This window comes from Girardinichthys multiradiatus, chromosome 12 (genome assembly GCF_021462225.1).
Source record: "Girardinichthys multiradiatus isolate DD_20200921_A chromosome 12, DD_fGirMul_XY1, whole genome shotgun sequence".
In the NCBI taxonomy this organism is placed as follows: domain Eukaryota; kingdom Metazoa; phylum Chordata; class Actinopteri; order Cyprinodontiformes; family Goodeidae; genus Girardinichthys; species Girardinichthys multiradiatus.
This window is the reverse complement of record NC_061805.1, coordinates 49492528-49518010: the sequence shown is the minus strand read 5'-3', so window position 1 is coordinate 49518010 and position 25483 is coordinate 49492528. Positions and strand designations below refer to the sequence as shown.

The 25483-nt window shown below is 42.8% G+C and overlaps 1 protein-coding gene and 1 long non-coding RNA gene across 9 annotated transcripts in view; one reads left to right on the top strand and one right to left on the bottom strand.

Annotated features, from left to right (window-relative positions):
* The window catches only part of LOC124877345 (ral guanine nucleotide dissociation stimulator-like), a 65826-nt gene that overhangs the window by 14942 nt on the left and 25401 nt on the right, over positions 1 to 25483 (bottom strand). For 4 of the 8 annotated variants that reach the window (XM_047380459.1, XM_047380458.1, XM_047380456.1 and 1 more), the window contains 5 exons: positions 3261 to 3565; positions 2216 to 2290; positions 1528 to 1721; positions 1149 to 1273; positions 108 to 323 (listed from right to left, as the gene is read on the bottom strand). In XM_047380459.1, coding sequence (XP_047236415.1) covers positions 108 to 323; positions 1149 to 1273; positions 1528 to 1721; positions 2216 to 2290; positions 3261 to 3499 — 849 coding nt within the window. In that variant the 5' untranslated portion in view covers positions 3500 to 3565. Of the gene's footprint in view, positions 1 to 107; positions 324 to 1148; positions 1274 to 1527; positions 1722 to 2215; positions 2291 to 3260; positions 3566 to 17835; positions 18146 to 19939; positions 20018 to 25483 lie in introns of those variants that run through there. The other 4 variants (XM_047380452.1, XM_047380453.1, XM_047380457.1 and 1 more) reach the window with 3 other exon arrangements.
* LOC124877347 lies at positions 10932 to 17766 on the top strand. The gene is made up of 3 exons (XR_007040497.1): positions 10932 to 11914; positions 14055 to 14180; positions 16003 to 17766. It is a non-coding gene; the product is annotated as an uncharacterized LOC124877347 (long non-coding RNA).

Below are 25483 nucleotides of genomic sequence, written 5' to 3'. Positions count from 1 at the left end.
CCTGAACATCTGTGCTAGACATGTCTTCCTGTAGAAGAGCTTCAGCTTTTTGCTGGTAATTAGCTAATAAAAGCTCATCTGATTAAAGCCTGCTTGAAGCGGCTCACCCGTGCCACGTCGATCCACCTCTCGATGAGCCGGGCTCTCTGGTTGGGCTTCAGCGTCGGGTTGCTCAGGCAGGTGGTGATCACACAGTTGGTCACCGAGTTGAACTGGGCCACAGTGGCTCTGATTGTGGGAGCCAGGTGCTCCTTGCCTTTCTTGTCCCGCTGAGACCAGATACCCCCCAGGCAGTGGTACGGCACCACCTTCTTAAACAGGTCCTGGACGGAAAGAGAGACACGGAACGTCAACCGTATGATCCACAGGAAACAAATGGGTTTTAATCAGAGTCGCTTCTCATGTTAAGAGCTAAAATGTTACATTCTAGTAAGTTTGAATGGTTTGCATGGAGCATCAGGCAGAACAATTCAGACCCCTTGAATTTATTGACCAGGTTTGTGCATAAAAAACTGACATTTGACCTTAATTCCACTTTGCTCTCAATGCACAGGCATTATATAAATATGTTAAACTACTGGGAAGTAAAGGATTATATGTATATGCAGTGCAAATACGCCTGGTATGGATCTGGGACTCTGGCTGTTCATCAGAGACAGCCTGGGGGAAGAACCTGTCTCTGTGGCGCCACCTGAAGGTAGAAGCCTAAACAGTTTGTGTCCAGGATGTGAGAGGTCTGCACAGATGTTAGCTCCCTTTTTCCTGACCGTAGACCGGTACAGGTCCTGGATGGAGGGACCCATGATGATCCTCTCTGCAGACCAGTCATATTACAACCTGAGGATTCAATGTGTTTTATTGATACAGAGCCCAGGCACTGTATTCAACGTGATAGATCAAAGCAGTGTGGTGCATTTTGTATTCATCTCTGATTCCTCTTAATATCCAGCTCAACCAATTCAGAAGTCACCATCATTAGTAAACAGAGTGAACGTACTTCCATTTTTAACTGAAAAGGAAAACCTTTCTCCCACTTGGATCAGCGAGTTTCCATTAAAGCCAACTAAGCTTCTGCACCTGATCTGTAGACGTCAAACAGAGACTGAAGGTGTTTTAATCTGCTGACGAGGGAAGGAAAAGCTCCTCACCGCGTCCATGAGCGTGAACTGCTCCGCCACCATGATGGGGTCAAACGACAGGAAGCTGAAAGCAGGAAGTTCGTCCTCAAAGCCGCTCTCTTCCTGTGTAGCGAAAGGGCAGCCGATGTTTTCCCCTGAAGGAACAACAGAAAAATAAATTTTTTACGTTGCAACCATCTGAGCTCGACCTAAACGCACTTCCTGCTCACCTAAAGCTCATCTACATCTCCGCATGATCATGCTGAACTGACGCTGCGTCTGCAGCTATGTGAAATGCTAAAAGTGTAAAACTCATTTAAGAAGCTAAATTTCTGCTTTTAAAACAGATTCATTCAGGAGTCCCTGCCCTGCGCTCCCTCTGCTCTGCTCTCCTGTCCTGCCTTCATACCATCGGGATCAGGCTCACACTGCTGTCGGCGGTGGAAGTGGGCTAGCAGGTTGCGGGCGCGACGCTCCAGGTCCGAGCCGGGGAAGTGGAGGTGAAGGTAGGCCAGGAGTTGGTGCAGACATTCGTAGTTCGGAGGGCTCCAGAAGTCCTCGGAATACTGGTCCAACCACGCACCCAGGATGGACGAGACCGTGCTGAAACATGGGGATTATATCATGAAACAACAATCCTTTAACTAGTAGTAGGAGCACAGACACACTGTATCAAATCTATCTAATTATTGCTGCTATAAACACTTTCCTGGGTTTAACCACTGAATTCCAGTACGGATCCATTCAGCTGTGGCTAACGCTTCAAAAACCCACACTTACAAAGGAAAACTGGGAAAATTGTGGAATGTCCTTTACTGGAATTCTAACAATCAGCTGTTTGCATTATCAACTGCAGGCTCATATCTAAACAATGTAAGGAGTGCAGATAATGTGTCAAGAACAAAGACTTGAACAATAGTGATGATCCGTTTAGTGAACATGGCACTTCAGGAAGGAGTGAAAGAGTTCCTTTAGTGATTTATTACTCTGTCTATCAGTTCATGAACTGTGTTTTGTTGAATTTGAGCAGAAACAGACCCCTCCGCCTGAGAGGTGTCTCATTTCAAGCTGCGGAGGAGTTGGAGCTCTGTACTCACTTTCTCAGCTCTGTGCAGTCGTCCTGGGAGACTCTGTGTGCAGAAGCAGCAGGAACATTCTGGAGCTTGGCGTACCTGAAGACACATGAGATCGGATTTAATAACTGAGACAATGAAAAATAATATTTTTTCCACAGTGAACAGGTGAAGACAACCATTTTCTCCTGTTCAACCATCCATCCATTGTCTATACCCGCTCACCAGGCCCCCCCTGCAGGGTCGCAGCGGGGACTGGTGCCTATCTCTGTTGAGAGGCGGGGTTCACCCTGGACAGGTCACCAGCCAATCGCAGGGCAACACGGACACACACAGGACAAACAACCAAGCACACACTCAGACCTAAGGGCAATTTAGAGACCCATTAACCTAACAGTCATGTTTGTGAACTGTGGCAGGAAGCCATAGTACCCAGAGAGGACCCATGCCTGCACAGGGAGAACATGCAAACTCCCGAAAGACCCCAGGCAGGGATTCAAACCCAGGACCTTCCTGCTGCGGGGCTACCAACCGCACTACTATGCTGCCCTAAAAAACTCTGGGATCTAAAAAAATCTTCTGTTATAATTTGATATTTCTTTGATTAATATTCTAGATAAAGGATGATGTGTGTGACATCTCGCTGTATATTATGGTTTTATGTTCAATCGCCGCAGAGAAAGAGCACTCCCCAACCCTCATTCACTCCCAGTATTTTTCTGATCTTTATGTTTCTTAAAACTGGAAGTCCAGGGTCTCTTGAACCTGTCACGTTTCCTAAATAAAACACCGCAGGCAAATAAAAATGTACATGTTTGGCTTTCAGTCACTCGTGATTCAAGAACTTTGCCTGTGCTCCTGTCTGCTGTGGGGTCCCTCTGTCCCACAGAAAAGGCGGGTATCACCATAGCAACCATGGCTGTGTTCTTTCCTTACCCAGGAGCTTCGTCTCTAACTAAACAATCACTAATCAGGCCTCAAATTCTAAGAAGGGCCTTATGGAAACCAGTGCCTGCATAGTTTTGGGTCAGGAGCTGCACTAACACATTTTATGTCTTTTTCTTCTTACCTGTTGAGCAGGAGATCCAGCACCTGCTTGGTGGTGGCGAAGGATCGGTAGGTGCAGAGGAAGATGGTGACGTAGGTGGAGTCTTTGCCCCTGAAGGCCGACACCATGTACTCCACCAGCCTCTCCAGCGTGCCGGCCTTAATGGTTCGCACCTTGCACGTCTCGTAGAGGCTAAGGGCGGAGTCTGTATCCACGCCCAGCCATCGCTGGCCCTTGCTGGCTGACTGGTGGAGCTGCATCTTCCTCAGCGTGATGGTGAAGATGGCATCCTCCTCCGCCTCCTCGCCGATCTCCTGCGTCGAGCTCTAAAAACAAAAAAAAAACGATGTTTTAGTCTAACTAGAACAGCAGATATTTGTTCCACGCTGACATCTTGACAAGATGGATCAGCTTTCGAAGAGCAGTTTAAAACAGATTAGTTCTGGTGCAGAACGCTGAGACGTGAAGCCTTTAATCACAGCCATCTGTGTGACCTGGCTCAGCTCTTGATGGCTCATCGCACTCTGAGTCCCGTTTTGTGAATCGCGTGTGTGGCCTGGCACAAACAATAGAAGGTCACTAAACAGAGCTCGCTGGATAACAGGGTCAACAATGCAAGCTGCAGCCTGTGCAGAAGCTGCATGCTGCATGAATGTGGTCGCTGTAGGTCGCAGCCTTTGCCAACACTGCAGTTTGTTCTCGTCGTTCTCTCAAAAATATGAAGAAAAACTCAGATGTCACGTGTGAGAAATATTTAATCATGCGTATGATCTTGAATAAGCCGCTTCAGCTTCTGTTGAGGCGACTTATTAATGAGATTTCAATAAAACAAGCGTCAACAACACAAACTAATAAACAGATTTCTTATTCCATTAACTAAATGATAAACATTTCTGAAAAATAAAAGGACTTTTACATGGATTTGTTTCTAAATGACAGTTTTAGTTGTTGAATCACAGATTAATGCACAATCAGTCAAACATTAAAAAAGGACCATTCCACTGCTTTTTTGATCTCTACATCTCTTAGATGAGGATTTTATCCTAAATCTGTGGTTCCCAAGATCTGCAAACGAAATAAAGCAAAATAAAACAAACTGTGTCTGAAAGAATCCGGATATAGTGCAAAAATAATCCAGTCCTGATTTGGATGCGTAGAAAGGCGCCAGACCAACATGGTCCGGATTCATGGTGTAGAAGTAACCGGCGCCGGCCTTTCTCAGCTGCCTCTTCCTCCGTCTCTAAACCTTAGGCTAACATCACACTGCAGTCAGAATCACGTAAACGTTTTTCACCTTGCCTCTTAAAAGAATCAGAATCGAAACGAGGAATCAGAACTGAAATTGTTCAAATTCAAACGATGTCTACAATTAGGGTAGCAGATTTTAAAAGTTAGCGCAGATGCCAAAAACAGTAAAGTACTCCTTCACCTATAACATAAATCCAGATGTCATCCACTGTTTCTAGATTCATGGAATTTGAGACCATTTTTTCTGCAATAAAATGTCCAGAATGTCATTTAAAACTGTTTGAAAAACAGAACAATGAGTCCAGAAAGCCCAGAAGCCCCAAATAAAAAAGCAGCACAAACAGGAAAACAAAGATCAGCACATAAAAACAAACCAAATTAACAGTTTGGTTTAAATGACGAAGAAAAAAATGAGCTACCTGAGTTTTCCTATTAAACAAAAGCCACTAATGAAGCTGCCTGTAATATTATACTATTACATGACTAAGAGAGTGACAGAAGGTCAGGCTTCACTTTAAAGAGCAAAATACAGAACTTTGCAAAAAACGTTAACAATGAAACATTCAAAACTAGAAACGCGCAGACCTCCGCCAAGCCAACAAGGTCACTGATGCATGTCAGCTTGGTTCTCTACTGAGTTATAGTAGAAATAGAAATTTGGCAAACAGACAGACGGACGCTGACAAAAACATTATAATTCCCCTGGAAGATCTCACCTCATGTTACAGAATATTAGCACAATGGTGCAAATAGTAAAAGTAGGTCAGAAAGGTCAAGCATGTCTTAAATCTGTGAAGATCAGAGACAACAAACCAGTTCAAACTAGAAAAGCTGGTTCTGTTCCCAGTTTATCAAAGTGAAAAGTGTTTTCAATCAGCAGTTTGCTTCACTGCTGTTGAACAAACCTTCACAGAGGTCTGAGGCACATCAAGAACCTCACACCACCAACCCGGAAGGGAAGCAGGAACATCAAGTTCACCGTGCAGCGCCGCAGTCTCGCTGGGACTTTACCGCCTGCTTTGTTACCATGGAAACAAGCTCGTGACTTGGTGAAATGAGACACAACTAAGATTAGAAAATGCTCTGGATCTTTCCGGGATTCATTTGCCAACAGATGGGTTTTATCCTCGCAGCACTTTTTATTTTAAAGGTCCAGAAACTAAAGGACTGAAGAAAACGTCTTAATATTCCGTCGGTTTATTCTCCTTTCAGGGTTTTCAGTTTCTCTACTGCTCCCAGAGAGATCACAGCAACCCCAAACAAAAACACATCAAATCATTGCATATGCATGCAGGGTGAGGGGTCATCACTTTGTCAAAATGGCCTTAAAGACAGGAAACCCGGACGATTCCTGGAGCATCGAAAACTTCAAGGTGAGAGGTTCTGCTGCAATGCAGAAGGCTTTAAAACGTCCAGGACTGGCCACCAGTGCAGAGCTTACTCAAGGCTGATTGCAGATCACATCTGAATGCAAAGAAGTCACTTCTGTCCAAGAGGAACATCAAGGACAAACAGAAGTTTTGGACAACAGAACACTGGTGCAAATAAATGTTCTCTGATGCATCCTCCTGATTGTTTGGGGCATCTGAAGAACAGAAAGCGAGGGCTACTATATGTCCAGGGTGGTGCCAACAGCGGAGCATCCTTATCCAAACCATGTGTGGGGTTGCTTCTAACCCAAACCGGAGAGTCCTTCCAGTTCTGCCCAGGAGCAACTTCTTCAAAACAACTCAGGATCAATCTGGTGATGACCTGGGGATCTTCCAGCATGATGGATCTCTGTGTCACGAAGTAAAAGTGATAAAGTCGCTCAAAGATCAGAACATTGACAAATTGGACCTTAACCCCACAGAAAACCTGTTTTTAGTTCATAACAAGCATTTCGAGAGACAGAAACCAACAAACTGTGATCAACCACAAGCGTTAAGAACCGGTCAGGATTTGGTCCAGATGTTAAACACCCAGCTCACATCAGAGCTGAGACAGTTAATAAAGAAAGATCAATGACTGGATGAAGGAAAGAAGAAGCTCTCCAGCAGGGATGGGAGACCTTTTGTCTGCAAAACAAGATTCTGCTGACACAAACATGCATGATGAGAGCTTTATGGAGGGGAGGGAGGATGTGACAGATAAATGAGGAGAGGAGAAACAAAGTGCTGTAAATCCTGTTTAGTGTAAAAACTGAGAAACAGCTGCAGCTGAAGGCCTCGACAGCAGGGAGTTGCTTATCAACAACCACAGAGGCTGCTATCACTTCAAACCTTCAAGCACACAGACAGCTGAAGGGCAGCGCCCGGCTCCATCCGGCCGCTGCGTTCCTAATATAATGCTCCTATTCATTCCAACTCCAGCCAGGACGAGTATTTCCATGATCAACTACACTCTCTCTGCTGCTAAACAAACACAGCGCTCAATACTTGCAAAGAAGTGTCACCTGAAACCTTCTGAACAGAAGAAGACCCAAAGTTTCCTTTGTAACAATCAGAAAGGAATCAGGCCGATGCTTCTTAACGAAGACACACACCTGCCGTCCACATTATAATTTGAGCAGCTCAAATCTAAAAGATGCACAAGTAGGTTGGAAGTGATGAACTGGTCTCACATTCCTTCAGCCTGACTCAGAGGTTCATCAACCATCCTGGTTACAAACAAGAGGACCTGTTTTCAAATGTGGTCCAAACATAGAATACTTAACCAAAGGTTACTGGCAGAGCAGCTGAATGTGCAGCTCAGTGGTTCCATGCATGCTTTTCTAGATGCCACCAGGAAAACAGTGCGCGCCCATCTTCTCTTGCCTTTCTCTCATTATTCTGAGACCCTGCTCTGGATTTTCTTCCGGGTATCATCTGACCGGCAGAAAAGTATGGAGCCATAACACCAACATTATGTTGATCAAAGCCAAACTGCTTCTAACAACAGTTCAAAATATGACAAAACTGTTTCCATCGTCAGCTCTAAATCCTGTTTGGAAAATAGACTGACAGAAAAAAATAGATCGTTTTAATAAATGTCGAAACGTTTTTTAAATAAAAGCATGGAAATGTTTTTTAAAATTATGCCTAAGTGGAAGAGAGTGTGATGTCTTAGCAAATTTAAAGTGAGGTACCATTGAGCTATGCGCTTTTCTTACAGACTCATATGGCGATACAATATGCATGATTTAATAAGATTAAGGTGTACATGAGAATAGGCACTGTGTTGGAAGGAATGCGAGGGACAAAACTGGGCAGTCATATCATCTCTGGTTGAGAGCTATGGAAGCAAATCGTTACCATATTTCAAATGAAAAAGCATTTCCAGAAATGCTTTTTCATTTTAAGAATGTGGCTGCATTGTTTGACTCATAAATGAAATTAGTAATCAATCATCTTATTTGCATTTGCATTTCTTCTTCATGACTGCACATTTTATGCCATAATCAAAAAGAAAACAAAGCAGACATTGCTTTTTCGTTTTCGTGGTCTGCCTGCAAAGTACTGCCCAGAAGTTGAAAACAAAAAAGCATTCCGAGCGGCGGGCGCAGAAGAGTGACGTCAGCAGCCGCTCTTCCTCAGCTCCCTGCTGACCGAGCTACCCATCTTGTTTGATAGGGGGCGCTGTGCACATCTGCATTGCATTACATTGCAAACGTGCCGAGAAATTGATTGAATTGCAGCAGGACCGAGCTCAATTTGTGGCAGTGGCAGGAAGAACTGGTAGTTCCGGTGGCAGACTGTGGCGGAACTACCACAACCTGCCACTGAAACTACCCAATCTTTACTACCCAATCTTTACTACCCGAACTTTACTACCCAAACTTTACTACCCAATCTTTACTACCCAATCTTTACCACTGCAACCTTCTGGTTTAGGATCGCCAATTATAGGAGGCATCAGTTTCAGAGAGAGCACATGAAAGTTCAGAAGTCAGCAATTCAATAAATGTAGGTTTAAACTATGTTTTAGTTACAGATTATGGAAGGTAGTCTGTTGAAACACACAGTGTGTGATGCTTATTATCATCCCACACGTAACATTTTTTATGAAACTGTAACAAATGTCTTGGAAAAGTTGAGATTATGTTCAAATGATAACATAAAACACAGCCATTAAGAATCTGAGTTCATAGGCGATGCCACCCAGAGACAAACTACAACCCCCACTTTTAAAAAGCTTGCCACACCACTGCCCTCTCTGAATATTTAACTTTTTCTAACTTTATTAAATTCATGAGATCACTGAGCCAGGTTGAAGCATTCGGTGGATTTTTGGACTTTCAGTGCACCAGTATTTTTTTACGCACAATCAGTGTTGAGAAGCAGGAGATGACCAGAACATGTGGGTTATGTTGGGAAAGTTAGGGTGCTGGTGCTTTTTGTTTTTTTTAGGGATGCACCGATATGAAGATTTAGGCCGATATCTGATATTAATACTGCCGTTGTGGCCGATGACCAATATTACATGTATATTATATATATTTCCCTACCCTTTGGACACCATGAAAAAATCACCACACCACTGACTTTCCTTCTCTGCTTCAGTTAAATATCCCACAATCCTGCGCTGCATCACTGTCACATGACCAAACAGACACAACATGGTCGACCCCCTCTCCCTCCAGAAACATGTACTTCACAGGTGTGCCCTGTCAGGTTTAATAAGTGGGATTTCAAGCCTTATAAATGGGGTTGGGACCATCAGTTGTGTTGTGCAGGAGGTGGATACAGTACACAGCTGATAGTCCTTCTGAATAGACTGTTAGAATTTGTATTATGGCAAGAAAAAAGCAGCTAAGTAAAGAAAAACAAGTGACCATCATTACTATAAAATGAAGGTCAGTCAGTCCAAACAATTGGGAAAACTTTGAAAGTGTCCCCAAGTGAAGTCGCAAAAACCATCAAGCGCTACAAAGAAACTGGCTCACATGAGGACCGCCCCAGGAAAGGAAGACCAAGAGTCACCTCTGCTGCGGACGATAAGTTCATCCGAGTCACCAGCCTCAGAAATCGCAGGTTAACAGCAGCTCAGATTAGAGAACAGGTCAATGCCACACAGAGTTCTAGCAGCAGACACATCTCTAGAACAACTGTTAAGAGGAGACTGTGTGAATCAGGCCTTCATGGTAAAATAGCTGCTAGGAAACCACTGCTGAGGACAGGCAACAAGCAGAAGAGACTTGTTTGGGCTAAAGAACACAAGGAATGGACATTAGACCAGTGGAAATCTGTGCTTTGGTCTGATGAGTCCAAGTTTGAGATCTTTGGTTCCAACCACCATGTCTTTGTGCGGCGCAGAAGAGGTGAACGGATGGACTCTACATGCCTGGTTCCCACCGTGAAGCATGGAGGAGGAGGTGTGATGGTGTGGGGGTGCTTTGCTGGTGACACTGTTGGGGATTTATTCAAAATTGAAGGCATACTGAACCAGCATGGCTACCACAGCATCTTGCAGCGGCATGCTATTCCATCCGGTTTGCGTTTAGTTGGACCATAATTTATATTTCAACAGGACAATGACCCCAAACACACCTCCAGGCTGTGTAAGGGCTATTTGACCAAGAAGGAGAGTGATGGGGTGCTGCGCCAGATGACCTGGCCTCCACAGTCACCGGACCTGAACCCAATCAAGATGGTTTGGGGTGAGCTGGACCGCAGAGTGAAGGTAAAAGGGCCAACAAGTGCTAAGCATCTCTGGGAACTCCTTCAAGACTGTTGGAAAACCATTTCAGGTGACGACCTCTTGAAGCTCATCAACAGAATGCCAAGAGTGTGTGGAGCAGTAATCAAAGCTAAAGGTGGCTACTTTGAAGAACCTAGAATATAAGACATATTTTCAGTTGTTTCACACTTTTTTGTTCAGTATATAATTCCACATGTGTTAATTCATAGTTTTGATGCCTTCAGTGTGAAGCTACAATATTCATAGTCATGAAAATAAAGAAAACTCTTTGAATGAGAAGGTGTGTCCAAACTTTTGGTCTGTCCTGTATATTATCATTCTGTATGTTTGTTTAAACAGAACTTTCTTTAAAATAAGAACCCAGATTTAACAGTATAAAGGAAAAATAATTAATTCAACAAATAAACATAAAAAAACAAACTGAAATCACTGGATGGAGATGCAACAAAAACCAGTTAAAACGTAGGAAAACTCCTACATTCAGTCAAGTCTGAGGCTGTTTATTGTCACTGGTAACAACAAACCTGAAACCCATTAAATCATCAAAGTTTGACTGTTAATTGGACTGTTTTATAAAGGTTATGTAACTGCTGGCTTCAAAGCTGTCCAGCAGAAATGGTCCTCTATGATAAGTATTTATGGGAGAGCCAGAGACCAGCAGCTCTTCTCCAAAGCTGGAAGATGTATCAGTCATCTCAGACACCATCATCTGGAATAAAACAGTTTAAGTGATAAAACATCGGCTGTCATGTTGGATGTCTTTCTAATCGCAGCCCCCTGGTTCTGGATCAGTCTGAAACTAACTTATGGTGAATGCTCTAAGCCAAGCAGCGCTCCTGGAGGGTCGGCCAAACACGAACCTCATTGAGAGAAAATGAACACACCTGCTCGGATCACTAGAAACCCCCCCTGAGGCAGAATGTAAATGTGGGTGTGCAGGGAAACCACCGGTGCACAGAGGCAACGCTAAACCCTTCCCCCCGAAACGGTAAACAGCTGAACAAAGCCAACAATGCAGAGCGTCCTTTACAAGCCCGGAGCACAAACCAGAGACTTCCCCTCGCTAACAATGAGTGCTGAATGCCGCTGAGGTCATCTGGAAATGGGGCGGGAGGCAGAGGAGGAGAGAGCGAGAGAAAACAAACCTTCAAATTCTCATCTGGGATCTAAATACCAAGCCGAGGGGGTTCAGATCCAGCACCATGAACCTTCTGTCCCCTCAGTGAAGGCTAGGACCAGCTACAGATAACACATCAGCATTAGGGCATTAGGAACATTTTCAAATGATGATATCAGGTCTGATATCTGCCTGTTTTCTTCTTTTCTCATCTGTGCTTCCATCATTCTGTGACCTTTAGCCTGGGTAAGGTCATCAGTGTCCGGTGTGAGACTCTACACACACCGATCCTGTGATGGTTTACTCAGGATATGTTGTCCAGCTTGGACTTTCAGCCGTTACCCTGGATTTTAAAAGCCCGACAAGCCTTTTGACACAATGTTAACCCTCCCTTCACCCCCCTCGGACCAAAGGAAGAGGACATCTGATAGGTGGACGGACGATGAGGTCCAGGCATGTAGGAGTTCTGGCTCCTACGAGCCAGAACGCGGGTCTTTGGGTCGGACATACGGAATGATGCCGGCAGTATTGTGATGATGGAAAAGAAACAGACTGAGAAAAACATAATCTAATGAACACATTGAATGGGATTAACTTGTTTGTTCTGATCCTGATCAGCTTTAATACCAGAACCGGACTGCATGTGAACCAGGTTTGTTAGAGCCTCCTCCAGCAGAGCTCTGAGATGTTCTGCTGTAAAATGAAAACGACAGAATGGCTTCAGGCCTGATCAGATGTTCAGGATGACCTCAGTCTAAATTTCCTTTAATCGTATTATGTTTTCATAATGTTTAACAGCACATTTATGTAAATAACTAACATTAATTCAAAGTGACAGCCAGGATGGACAACAATAGGAGCTGTTCTTGGACATTTTTATTTGTCTTTTATTTATTTTATTCACAGCAGGTACATAGATGGTCTAAACCTGGTTCTAAACCAGCTTAGTGTAAATGTATTGGTTGAGTTGTTGCAGCAGATATAAGTTGCTAACCATCAGCACCTAACCGAAAATTATTTGCAGCTGACTGCTGCGGAGATTCAGGGACTGATGGAAAAATAATAATTAGTGAGTTAAATGTTTGAGTAGCTGCTAAAATGTCCAACCTGTAAGGTTCAGAAACTTAAGAGATTTCAGATGTAAATTCAGCTTCTATGGGGATTTAAAGGCAAACTTTAAATAAAAACTCAGTAATATATGGGTAAATGATTGGGCTCTAGAGAGAATAGGACATGATAAAACATTTTTCATAGGATGTTAGTGAAGGTTGTACGGTTTCTTTAATGTTCCTGTCAAAGTTCCTTCAGAACTCTTTACAGGATCTTCTGATACATCCGTGATAGGAACAGAGGTTCTGTAGGAGGCTGGAAAAGAGCCTGGGAGCAGCTCAGTGTTTCAAGACCCCAGAAGATGAAAAACATTCAAATGAAAAAAAGTTCAAATTGGACCCACAACGCCGGTCACATGCTCAGATCAGAAGAATCAGGACAGGAGCATGAAGTGAAGCTGGAGGGAAGGTCTAAGAGCGAAACACAAAACCGCTTCACCCCCCTCCTCTTCACTATAAGAGCAAGATAATCCTGCTGAATCAAACTAAATCCCTCCAGAACCTTCTCCTTTGTTCTGTCCTCCTCCAGCGGGCTCTTAAGACACACTTCAAACTTTAGTTGAGACCAGTTTTAGATGCCTGGACTGAGTTGGAATCAGACCGTTTAAGGAAGCAGCGGGAATTAACTCATTTTCCAGGCCTTCATATTCTTGCAGCTGCTGGACTCCTGTGAAACAAAAGCTCCTCTGTGCAGAATCCTGCTGCTGCAGCTCATGTTTCAGCCGTTAAACAAGAGCTCATGATAAGCAGCCTTCAGCTCACAGAGACACACTGATTGAAGTTTGTGTTTCTGTTTAAAGCTCCAGATTTGAGTCGTGTGGAGAAAAACCGATGAGACATCCGGTGCAGCGTGCACCCACAGGACATCAAGGAAACTTTAATTATGTGTACTGTTCTGGTGCTGTAATAAGACACTCTGCTCTTTCGATTGTGCTCGGGGTTATTTCTTCCCGCTGGGATAAGTGGAGTCATCCAGCGTTGTCGGGTTCATCTGGGAACTGCAGGCTGAGTCATCATTGGCTCGAGAAGATCTCCAGCTCTGATTTCTCCATCACTTACACTTCCAAGACTTCAGAACCGGCACCGAAGCTACAGGCTGAATATTTTAGGATTCAGTTTATTTGTGTGGACAGAACCAAACTCGATACGTCATCAGTTTGATGTAGACAGATTAACAGCAGAGCCTCGGACTTCTTTCCCAGGATCAGGGAGTTCATAACATGATCACATAATATATCCCTGGAAAGTTTTAAGCCAACAAATAATCTACCTGGAAGTGAATGCATGAGATGCATGGTAGTGGTCCTAAATTAGAGGTTTGATCCCTGTTGCAGCCTTGTGTCAGAGGGGCTTTGGGTGGGAAAATCCTTTAGTTGCTTCAGTTTCCAAACCAAGAACCTCTTTGTTGTTTTGCAGGATCGGCCCGTTTCCCCCTCCACCGGCTCCGATGGTTGATCAGGAGCTCAAATACTGATAACAAAAAAATAAACCATATTTTTTTCTATTCATTTAATGCAACTAAACTAAAAACTGGAATTATTTTTGGGTCTAGAAACCAACAGTAAATACTACAACACACTTTTTTAAATGCACAATTGCATAACTGATGCATTAATGGGAATAATTCATATTTTTATTGGTTTTAAAGTACTTTTTCTACCTGCTAATCGTTTCTCCTTTCAGTTTTATAATTCTTAGGATTCAACATCCCAATCTGGAAAAAAATTGGTATCAGTCAGAGAAGCCTGATCAGTGCATCCGCAGTAGTAGCCTATGTTCATCCAGCAGACCAGCAGTGTGCAGCAACAGGTGGGGGAAGCTTTTCTTTCTACAGTTTGAAACGGTACCATTTCAAACCTTTGGTAACCGACCCAAGCCCGTTTCAGTTTAACCAGAAAACAGAATATTACAGTTTTTCCTCATTTATTCGTTACAGATGAGTCACTATTTTCTCTCTGTAAAACTATTCATCTTAAATGAAATCGAACCAGAATCTGGACCACACAGATGTTCAGGTATCAGAAGACTGTCTTCATACATAGAAAAGGTTCACATGAAAGCCACCTGACCCAAACAGCGGTATACCATACCAACTTTATTTATAAAGCACTTTATACACCGACAGGACCAAAGTGCTGTACACAATCATAAAATACATATTAATGTACAGACACAATAAATCAAATAAAAACATCTCAGATTTTGCCAAACGCCAAAGAAAAAAGATGGATCTTAAGGAGTGACTTAAAAACAGAGAGTGAAGAGGCCTGTCTTATGCCCAAAGGAATATCAATCCAAAGCTTTGGAGCTGCTACAGAAAACGCACGGTCGCCTCTGAGCTTGCATTTTGTTTTTGGCACCTTCAGGAACAACTGATCAGCTGACCTGAGGGAACGTGACGGTGTGTAAGAATGTGATAGGGAGGGGCAAGGCCATTAAGAGCTTTAAAAACAAATAAAAGGATTTTAAAATGAATCCTAAAATGTACTGGCAGCCAATGTAAGGAAGTTAAAATAGGGGAGATATGATCAAATTTCCTGATGCCTGTTAAAAGACGATATCATACAGACAATACAGCCTGTCGTCGAGCCGGAGGGGTCAACGGACTGGCTGAACCCGACAAACCGGGCCTCACGCTGCAACACAACCTCTGCATCGAACAGCGTCGAGCAGCGGGAGGCGAAAGAAAGCCACCGATTGTTGAGGAAACCCCCCCCCCCGGCCACGGCGGGAGGCGGGGGGATTAAACCCTGGGTAACTGTGTTAAGGCAGGGGATTAGATCAGAGCAGAGAGACGGAGCACAACAGGTTAGCAGGAACCAACGGGTTACTCACAAACGTGATACCAGCCTGGGTCTGAATAATGACAACAAACAGAACAGAACATTTTATCCTGGTGGCCAGGAAGATGAGGATGCTCAGTGTTCATAAGATTCCTCCTTTTTTATCTGATCAAACGGGAAAAGCTTCTTGTAATCCATGAGGACTCCAAGTTTCCTAATGAAGGCGTTACTTTTTCATTAACTAGGATGAAGTTCCTGGTGTCACTGCTTGGAATATTTTCAAAAAAGCCTGTTTTAAGCTTATAACTGAACAAAAAAGTATAAATTATTATCAATTATTTGATTAATTCAAACAATAATCTACAAATTCTAACACACCAGGTTTATATCTGAGACCTTAGACCAGGAGCTCCACAAATGTTCCCTTTTTAATGTTTTTTACAACCTTTAATAGATTTAAAAGTACAAAATATTGACCTTAAATTCACAAAGCTGAGGCTGGATTCCTACTTGGCTGTATGGTAAAGGGTTATTTCCCTGCTTTTTTACCCTTGTGGACTAACTTAGGTATATCAGGTCTGTTTTAAAATCTGTAACATTTAGACTCATCATGTCTGGGCTGGATTCTCCAGTCCTGCAGATAGATCCCTTTAAGCACAGATCTGTGTTACCTTTAATGTGCTTCTAATGACTCAAAGAGGGGCTTTATTGCTTTGAACCAGAGCTTAGTGTGAAACACTGTCAGAAGGTTTCTTTACCTGCTAGTTAATGCTATAAGGAATAAAGTCTGGAAACTGAACTGTTATTGTTTATCCTAAGTTTTTGTTTTTTCCGTCAAACTTATTCAGACTTGGAAAAGGATGAAGAAACCCTGTTAAATGAATCAGCCGGTGCACTCTCACAGCTGCAGGTTCAACAGCTCCAAGATACAAGAAACTGCTGGTCCACCGCTGAATCATCTGTTAATTAAAGTGTCTTCTCCCCACACACACACACACACACACACAGATCTGTAATATTAACCCACAGTGACTCTGGCAGGCCTCTGTGTGAAGTCAGTCCACGTGTTTTTCAGGCCAATCCTGTGAAAACTTCTTTGGTTTTAGCTCTGAAACGTAAATAATCTGTTTTCCAAATGTTTCTGTTTTGCAGTCCTAATTATGCCATTTTCTAGAGACTTGTTATGACTAAATAATAAAATCCAGTGGTTAAAAAAAGATTTACAAGCTGATTAACTGTTTGACTAATCAGTCGTGAAGTGAATCAAAGTATTAAGAGGTTAGTTACAGTTTCAGAACCTTTTCTAACTGTTCCTACGGCTCAAATTCAGATTTCAGACAAACTGCGGGAGGGAAAGAAGTTTTATTCAGCTGGATGGAGCGTAGAGTTGCCGAGCACTGCCAGTCAGCAGGCTGAAAGAAAACACCAACACTTTGACTGAATAATTAACTTTTTTGTTTAGGTCTATTAATCAGGTCTGTAATGTTAGATTTTTCTAGCAGCATTAATAATAATTGTTGCTTTCCTGTATTAAATAAAAGGCAGTAAAATTACCTTTTTCCTGTTGTAAATGCACATATTTACACCAAAACCATTCTATGTAAATCCATCCTATTTTGCCTCAGTGTTGTCATATCTGCTGCTGATTACTTCTAGCTGCTTGTTAAATCACTTTACTGCAGAGGATCCCTGTAATGAAAAGCTGGGAACTTTCTGGGTGGATTTATGTCTGCTTACATGGATTTTCTCCAGCAAACCGACAGGTGCAACCACAGGAGGAGTGAAACGGATCAATCAGCCAATTAACGCTACATTAACAAGCAATTATTTATCCGGTTCATAAGCAAAATAAAGGGGGCGACCTCAGTAGGGTGGGAGTTTTTCTTTGAGGACTTTCAAACCTTTTGGTTTTTAAATCTTGAAATAAATAAAAACGTTTCAATCAAGCATTTTTTTTAGGTTCGACAGCAAAAACACTGATCAATCTTAATATGCTTTGTTATTTCTTTGGGAAATCTTCATTCTGCTCTTAAATTATGTTTCAAATCAGCTTCTTGTTTCTGCTGCTGGTCATGTTCAGCAGCAAGAGCCTCTGACTACTGAGGGATGATATGAGCTGCCTGGTTTACAGCACTCTGAGCGGAGTTCCCCACATTACTGACATGTAAAGCCCAAACAGTGCAGACCCACACAGGCACCATGGATGTTTAGAGTACCGGCATGTTTGGTGGGAGACAGCTGCATGGGGGGGGGTGGTTCTGAGATGTGGTTTAACTGAATGACTGTGAGCTGAGGAGGGAGATAACCACAAGAGTGAAAGCTGCAGAAAAGCAAGTCATCCTGCAACTGTAGGCTTGTGTCAACAGAGGAGCGTGTTTACGGTCCGTTATTACTGAAACATTTGAATTCATCTGGCTGTGCTGTCCTATCAGAACCTCTGCTGTGATCAGAGCATTTCATGGCATCCACCTGAACGGGTCAAAGATCCAACAAATCAACAACTCTAAAGTGAGGGAACTACAGACAGAAAAAACCAAAATGCTTCTTTGGTTGTATCAAACCTAAAAGGTCCTGAACGATCAGAACCGGTTCGAGTCCTCCCAGTCACAACAAACAAGAGCATGTAATATAATGGGCCTGAGCCGCGTCTCCTTCACCCTCGTCCCCCTCATCCTCCTCACCTCGCTCAGGGGAAGGTCCGGGTCCAGGTGGGTGAAGCTGTGCAGAACCACCGGGCTGCGGTCCTCCACCACCTCCAGCTTCACCCCGTCCCAAATGCTCCGAACCTTCCACGACGAGTCGAACATCTCAAGCAGCTGTCCCGGCTTGACGCTGCCCGCCTCGCTTTGCATCCCCGGGAAAAAGACCATGGAGGCTCGGCGGTCGGCCGGTCGGTCACAGCGGCGGCAGAAGCATCTCTGACGGGGTTTAATTGCGGAGTTTTGTCCACAACGAAGCGCAGCTGCTACTTCGGCTCCGCCTGAGAGGTTAAGTCAGCTCTGCTGGATCATCCTGCGGTCTGGTGCGTTCAGGATCATCATGACTCACGCTAAGCCCCGCCCACTGCCTTGTGAGACCTTCACGAACGTCGGAAATACCACAACTCGACGAGTAAGAATCTATTCTTGTTATAAATCTCTTTGTAAGACTGCTTTTTAGAAAGAAAAAAAAAACGCAAAATATTCATTTTAATATGTTTTATGTATTTTGCCATATTTTTTATACATCATTTTTTTTTTCCTTAGTCAAAGATTTTTAATTATCTACAAATTTCCATCCGTCCATTTCTATACCCGGTCGCGGGGGAGCGGGTGCCTATCTCCAGGAGTCTACGGCCGAGAGGCGGGGTGACCCTGGACAGGTCACCAGTCCATCGCAAGGCAACACAGAGACACACAGGACAAACAACCAAGCACACATGTTCAAATAGAAATAAAATAAAACACCAAATAAAATCAAAGTGGACCAAAAACTTCAGGTGTCCCTGAAGGCAACGTGAACTCCTGCGTCCTTACGTCATGCCTCTGGGAAATGACGGCCTTGTGTTGCTGCTGCTCTCACTATGGCAGCAGGACAAGATGGGAAAAGAAAACAAACTCAAGTACAGTTTAATGTTCCTGCTTTCAGCCTCAAATCACATATTGACAGAGAAAGAGGAGCAGCTCAGCTGTCTGCAAACATCCGACATGTCAGTCATGACTTTTCTCTGCATTTTCTAACTCTGCTACTGTGGTTGAATGCTGCTAGAATGTCTGCACTTTATACTGAACTGTAAATCTGATGTTAACATGCAAAAATGTCCAGAGGTAACCTGCAGATCAATTTAAATTAAATTGGCCTTAACTCCCCACAAATTAAAAATGCTTTTTAGATTCTAAATTATAATATTGAAAAAAAAAAAAAAACATTTTCTTTTTTTATTGTGTTTTATTATAGTTCCGATTTAACATATTGAATATTTAAAACTCGAATCCGGTGAGATATCCTTTTTTTGCAGGCTTAAATGTGAATTTTTATATTATAGCAAATAAAATTTGAAACCTTTTAGTTTTTTTCAGGATAAGATTTTAGAAAATGTATTTTTATTTTGCAGTCTTCAATAAGGATGGTTAAAGATCAGTTTCTTTTAGCAAAGCTCAACTAAAAATGTGATTTTCGCTATAAAATGACCGCAATTTTTTTAATGTACGACTCTTTGCAAAAGTTTTGAGTCATCTCTTTATACAGCCAGACCTCCTGGAATGATCTCAAAGTCTAGTGATCTGGTTCTGAAGAAATTTCAGTCCGGTATCAGACCATTTTCAGAACAAAGTCTGATTTTTTCCAGTCTGCCAAAAAGACACGATTTACTCCCATTTTAGTTGAATTTGTGACAAACAGAAATCAGGGTTTTAGCTGCACTCAGGTGAAGGATGATGCATCACTCAGGTCCTGACTCAGGTCTTTACTGGACTTTTCGTTCTGATCTTCAGATACTGATGAACTTCGGAGGTTTTTTGTTGTTGTTCTCCACTTCTCCAGGCCAGCACACCATGAGCAAACAGGTCAAATATTCGGCTATAAAATGCTGTGTGGTATCTCTCAAACTGAAAAACTTGAGTCCATCTAAAGAAATGGACCCGAACTGTGTTTAGCTGGCAGTCTGCTGGAAACAAAGGGCCTTAATATCCACTTTAAAATGGATTTTTTGCTAAGAGGACCGAAGAAATCAGAATAAACCTTGTTCATCAGGATTAAATGGAAAGTCTGATTTATTCAAACGTGTTACAGCCAAACAAAACTTACAGCATGACTCCTACAGTCTGTCTTCATTATCTGCAGGTTCACTGCAAAATGCTGAACTTTCTGCACTTCTCGTTAGATCTTTGCATCTCGACTCTGCACAACAGCAACACAGAGGGAAACATGTTGGTCAGTTTAGCTTGAACGTTGTTTTTCTTGTCATGCCAGTAATCTACCTGGACAGATTGTCCTGAGGTGTGAGACAACAGATGAGCTCAGGAGGATCTAAGTCAACCACAGCAGAAACAACAGGAGCTTCAGTGGATTTACCATCCAACACTGCCTCCTGCTGGACAGTGAGAGGAACACATCCCATTAGGAACACACTAACAAGCTATCCATCAACTGAATTAGATGGCTATAAAGCTAATTAGCTGATGACCAGCTCAAATCAGTTTAAGTCTGGTTTTAATCGGCAGCACAAAACAAATGGGTGTAAAAGCGTTGCACCAAAGATGCAGCATAGCTTCAAGATCAGATTTCTGTGCTGACCGGAAGACTAGGAGTGAAAGGATTTCAGGAAAAACATCAGCTGAGCCAGATGAGACCAACATAAACACGTGTGACCCGTCTGACGTTTCTCAGCACCAAGCTGCTCCTGCTTCATAGCTCAGAAAATCTGCTGCTGCTCCAAGGACAAAAACATTACAAGAAAGGATCCGAAACAGCAACCAAGTAGCAGGATTCCTAACACGATCGGGAAAATGATCGACTTTCCAGACTGTATTCCTCATCCCATAATCTTAAAGATAAATGCCTGGATTTCTAAAGAACAAAGTGCTTTATACATTAATTTATCACACAGACCAATCAAAACCTAATGTCAGCATTGCATTAGGAATTATGGAGATAATAAAACCTCACATGGTAAATTAATGGTGCTTAAATTTCCAGAATGTTATAAAAACTGCTGGAAACAAATCCAGCCGAAACTGAATTATACTCAGGGAAAAGCTTAAAAAAGGAGAATATCCTACAACATTCTTTCTAAGGTACCTTCTGAATCAGTGCACAAAAACATGAAGAATATTAACCCATGCAGGGCTGGTCCTTATCTCCAGCGGTTATTGGGATGGGTTAAACCCGCAATTACCCCAACAGGCCAGAGTACCCTGAGAGAAACAATCCATCCAACGGGAGAACATGCAAACTCCTTTCAGAAAACCCCAGGCCAGGATTTGAACCCAGGACCTTCTGCAGGGCAGCTGTAATATAAACATCATGAAATCTGAGAACAAACCAAACATAAACGACAACAACAGGACTGGACACTGGATTCAGCATGATGGACACTAATATCTGCCGTGGTTCCCTCAAATCTCTCAGAGGAGAGCCGGAGGTCCAATTTTCCTTCCGGTGCGAAATCGACACCAGAGCTTTCTGGTTGTGTTGCCGCTCTGACGTGACTTACTGTTCCCTGAGGAGAGTGACGCTTTCGCAGCCTGAATTATTCCCTCATACACGCTAAGAGAAACGCTCATGCTTCCACGCAGCTGTGGGACAGTTAGGACGGACAAATATCCGAGAACGGAACCAGGGCGGATTCAGAAACAGCAGACTGGTAAAATATTTCCAATGGAAATCAGGACATTGACATCAAGAAGCTATTCCTGTCCTGGTGACACTGAACAACTCAGAAAGTTTACTTTTAACTGTCAGGGTGCCATTTAGCAAGGCACAGTCCCCCTCTGGTGAAGGCTCTCTGGGCAGAACCGGACTGCCGTGGTTAAACTGGGCCGCTGCCAAGAACTCCACAAAAAATAAATCTGATGCAAATTAAAAGCAGACGAGTCTCCCAGACAAACTGCGGAGTTACGCAACAGCAAGAAAGGAGGGCAAAGAGTTGGAGAGAAAACTGGTAATAAGAGAGAAATGAAGGTTTTAAAGCAGGTCAGCTGCAAGGGTCTGGAAACCTTCAGTATCTTTAGAGTTTCTTCACTATTTATTAAATGTATCAAATCTAAAAGTTCCCAACATTCTCACTTTATTATTTAATGCACTTTGTTTTAAGTTTAATAAACATCTGAAGCATAAAAAGGAATAAAACCTGCGACACATTGTTTCTACTATGTGTGTAATAGTCCATCCATTAATTAATCCATCCATCCATCCGTGAGCCGGGATTTGAACCCAGGACCTTCCGTTTCAGATATGGTCTTTTTAATACAGAAAACAGAAATTATTGGGTAAAAAAAAGCTGTTTCTCAACCTGTCACAATACCGACTGTTTATATTCTACAGGCCTGAATTTTAAGCTCAAAACATTGATAAATTGATGTTTTTCCCCACAGTTTCAGTCTCTAATGCCTGGTTCACACGACAGGATTTATTTTTCGATTTTTTTTGACCCAATCTTCCCCTTGCCCCGATCATCGTGAAGGCTCTTAAGATATTCCTGCTGTGTGTGATGTTTTACGAGAGATCCAGTCTGCCTGGAAGGACGTCGGGACCACTCTGACCTCAAATTGTGGATATTCAACATGTTGGATTGTCTTGACCCAATATCGTAGCGTGTAGGGTGTTCCCAGAGGTTTTGAAAATCCGCCGACAATTTGAAAATCCTGCGGTGTGAACCAGGCATTAGACAAGAGATTTACGGCTCTTCCAGCAGAAGCCTCCGAATGACAGACCTTCAGCTGCCTCTCAGACCTCAGCAGTACAGGATGTGTCCAGATCAGAGTTACGACTTTCTCTGAAAACAGTATCAATTTCAGACAACGTTTTCATGAAACCTTCAGAGTTTGATACAGAGCTGCAACCGGAGGATGAACTTCTGTCTTGCTGTCTTGAGTCTGATGGTTGTAAATGAACATAATCCAGGCAGAGAGAGTTGGCGTGCTGCTCGTTCCAGACTGACAGCTCCTAACGGCGGCAGACAGCTGAGGTCAGCCGTCTCATGTCACTTTCAGACCATTCGACTGACTTTTTAAAATAAATGGTGGCTTATAATTTTGCCCCAGTGGAAAACATGGCAGAAATCCCCTGATGAGAGAAGCTCAGAGGCTTTCTGCAGCAGTCAGATAAGAAACAATGAGGTCCGCTCAATCTTATTGTATCTGTTGAATCACATTTGATACGCTACAAATATTCCAGCCAGGATTATGACTGACAGTACCAGTTAGTCAGTCTGTGATCATTGCTGATTAAGCATCTAACTTGAGTTGGAGAGGGAAGCCTTGTTAATTAATTTTATAGTTTGTTTTAAACCCAGCAGATCCCCTCATGACTCATGCAGTTTTTCTACAGTAAAACTACATTTATGCTCATATGTCATATAGTTGCAGATTGTTTTGTACTTTCCCCACAGCCTGACAAACACCAGCCTTAAAGCATTTACTCCATGTGGAATAGATGAGATCACTAAGACCTTTCGCTGTTTCATGTTTTATTTGCACGACCAAATTCTTTGCTCAGTGTAAAAGGTTGTAGTCTTGTCATGCTTTTTAATGATAATAATGCAATATTCTGTAGCTACAGTTTTTACTGTTTTCCTGGTTTTATAGGACAGGAAATCCATGCAGACTGAATTTCCTCCACCAGGACGATCCAAGGATGCATCCTGATCTGATACCGGAACCAGACTACTTCTGATGCAGAGGTGCAGCAGCTCTACTCAGAACCCCCCAAATGTCTGACATCTATCACGCTCTGCCCTACAGAGAAGCTCATTTCAGCCACTTGTATCTGAGATGTCATCCTCCGCTTTTAGACTCAGTTCTTTCTTCACCACAACAGACTGGAGCAGCGCTCCCACATCCCAGCATACAAGGCGCCGGCACGTCTATCCATCTCCTGCTCCATCCTGCCACCACTCAGGAACAAGACTCCTCATAGAAAGTCCAGCTCACAGTTCAGCTGCAACATGCTAATCAACACCTATGTTGTTCAGATGACAAAAGTCACAAAATGTCTGATGTGAAAATATTTCATGTTGTTTTGCTGCCAAAATGAGACGTTTTGTTCTGCCTGCTGTGTTCAACCATAATTATTATTATTGTTATTAATTATTATTTAAAACCCACAGAGGAAGTGAGTTGAGCAGCCAGTGTTTAGATCAGATCTGGGCTTTTCATGGAGCACAGACCAGATCCAGATCTTCAGATGTCCCTGCAGTGTGCAGGGCTGCATAATATATTAACATGGCGATGCTCGGTTTGCATGAACATCTATCAGAAAGGACTGCTTGAGATGCAGTATTTGCTGCTCATTATTTCCAGTTTACTTCCAATACGATATTCAGGAGATGACAGAGATGATGGTGGCCAAAATGCTAAAGGTCCCAGAGAAAGTTGGAAGCAACAATACTACAATCTATAATATAACTCAGAGCCTAGTTTCCAGGAAGATATTATTAAGTAGTCAGTGTGGCATGCTGCATTTCAGTTCAGTTCAGTTGCGATGACCAGCAGCTGATTAAAAACAACAGGTTTAGAATTTATCATCAAATATATTTCTGAAATAACCGATTCGAGCCAAGGTTCTGGCCCTCAGGACCATCACTCATGGGACCCGGTTTAGGCATCTTAGCAGCAAACCAAAGCAACAGCCCTGCTTCAAACACGGAGACTGTGTCTCCATCATCCTTAGAACTCTGGTCCTTGAGAGCCACTGTCCTCCATGTCGTAGATGTTTCCCTGCTATAAACACACCTGATTCACATTGTTGGATGGTTAACAGTCTTCTGCAGAACTGAAGGAGAATGAGTCAGAGGTGATTAAATGCAGAAACATGTCAAACATGCAGGGCATTGTGTTGTGAGAACCTGGGCAGAGGCATGTAAATAATGCCTCTGATGTATTCAGGATGATTCAAGTATTTAGAATAGATCCGCCGTGTCCAAAGAGAGGCCCGGGAGCCATGTGTGGACCTCGGAATGATTTTGTGGGGCCCCTGGAGCACAATTGAAGAATGGCACAAATGTGGTTGACCAGCCCAGGCGACTGATGCAGAATCACTTTTTAAAGCATTGGGTGAAATTTTCCCTGACGCCAGGCTACAAACTGTTGATACCAACCAGAGGTTTCGGCTTACAAAAATATTTTAGAATAAATAAGATCACCAACATTCAGTGACTGTTACTGAAAGGCAGACATGATCTGTTAAACTTGGCTAAATAAAGCAGAGGTTTAGAAGAAAGTTTGACCCATACCCTGATGTTGTTACTAAACCCGAAATCATCTAGATTCTAACATGCAACACCAATTTTAGGTTTTAATATTGTTATTATGTATTTATTTTACTGACAAAAAAATATGAAAACAAAATCATTTTAACATTTTTAGTGAATAATAATTCAAAAAATAAACTTTTTGTGGCCTGAAACTGCTTTCAATGATCGAACACTTCTGGATCAGACGCTACGATCAAAAAGTTTTCCTGAAAAATAAACAGGTTAAATACTTCAAATCATGGAATCGTCTTATAAGCAACCTATACAAACCAGCTGGTCTTTCCCATTTTGGCCAGTTCAGTCTGTATCAAGGTGTCCTCAGACAGGCGAATATGTTTACATCGAATCTAAGTAGGTGAAAGATCCAGAGGTTCTGT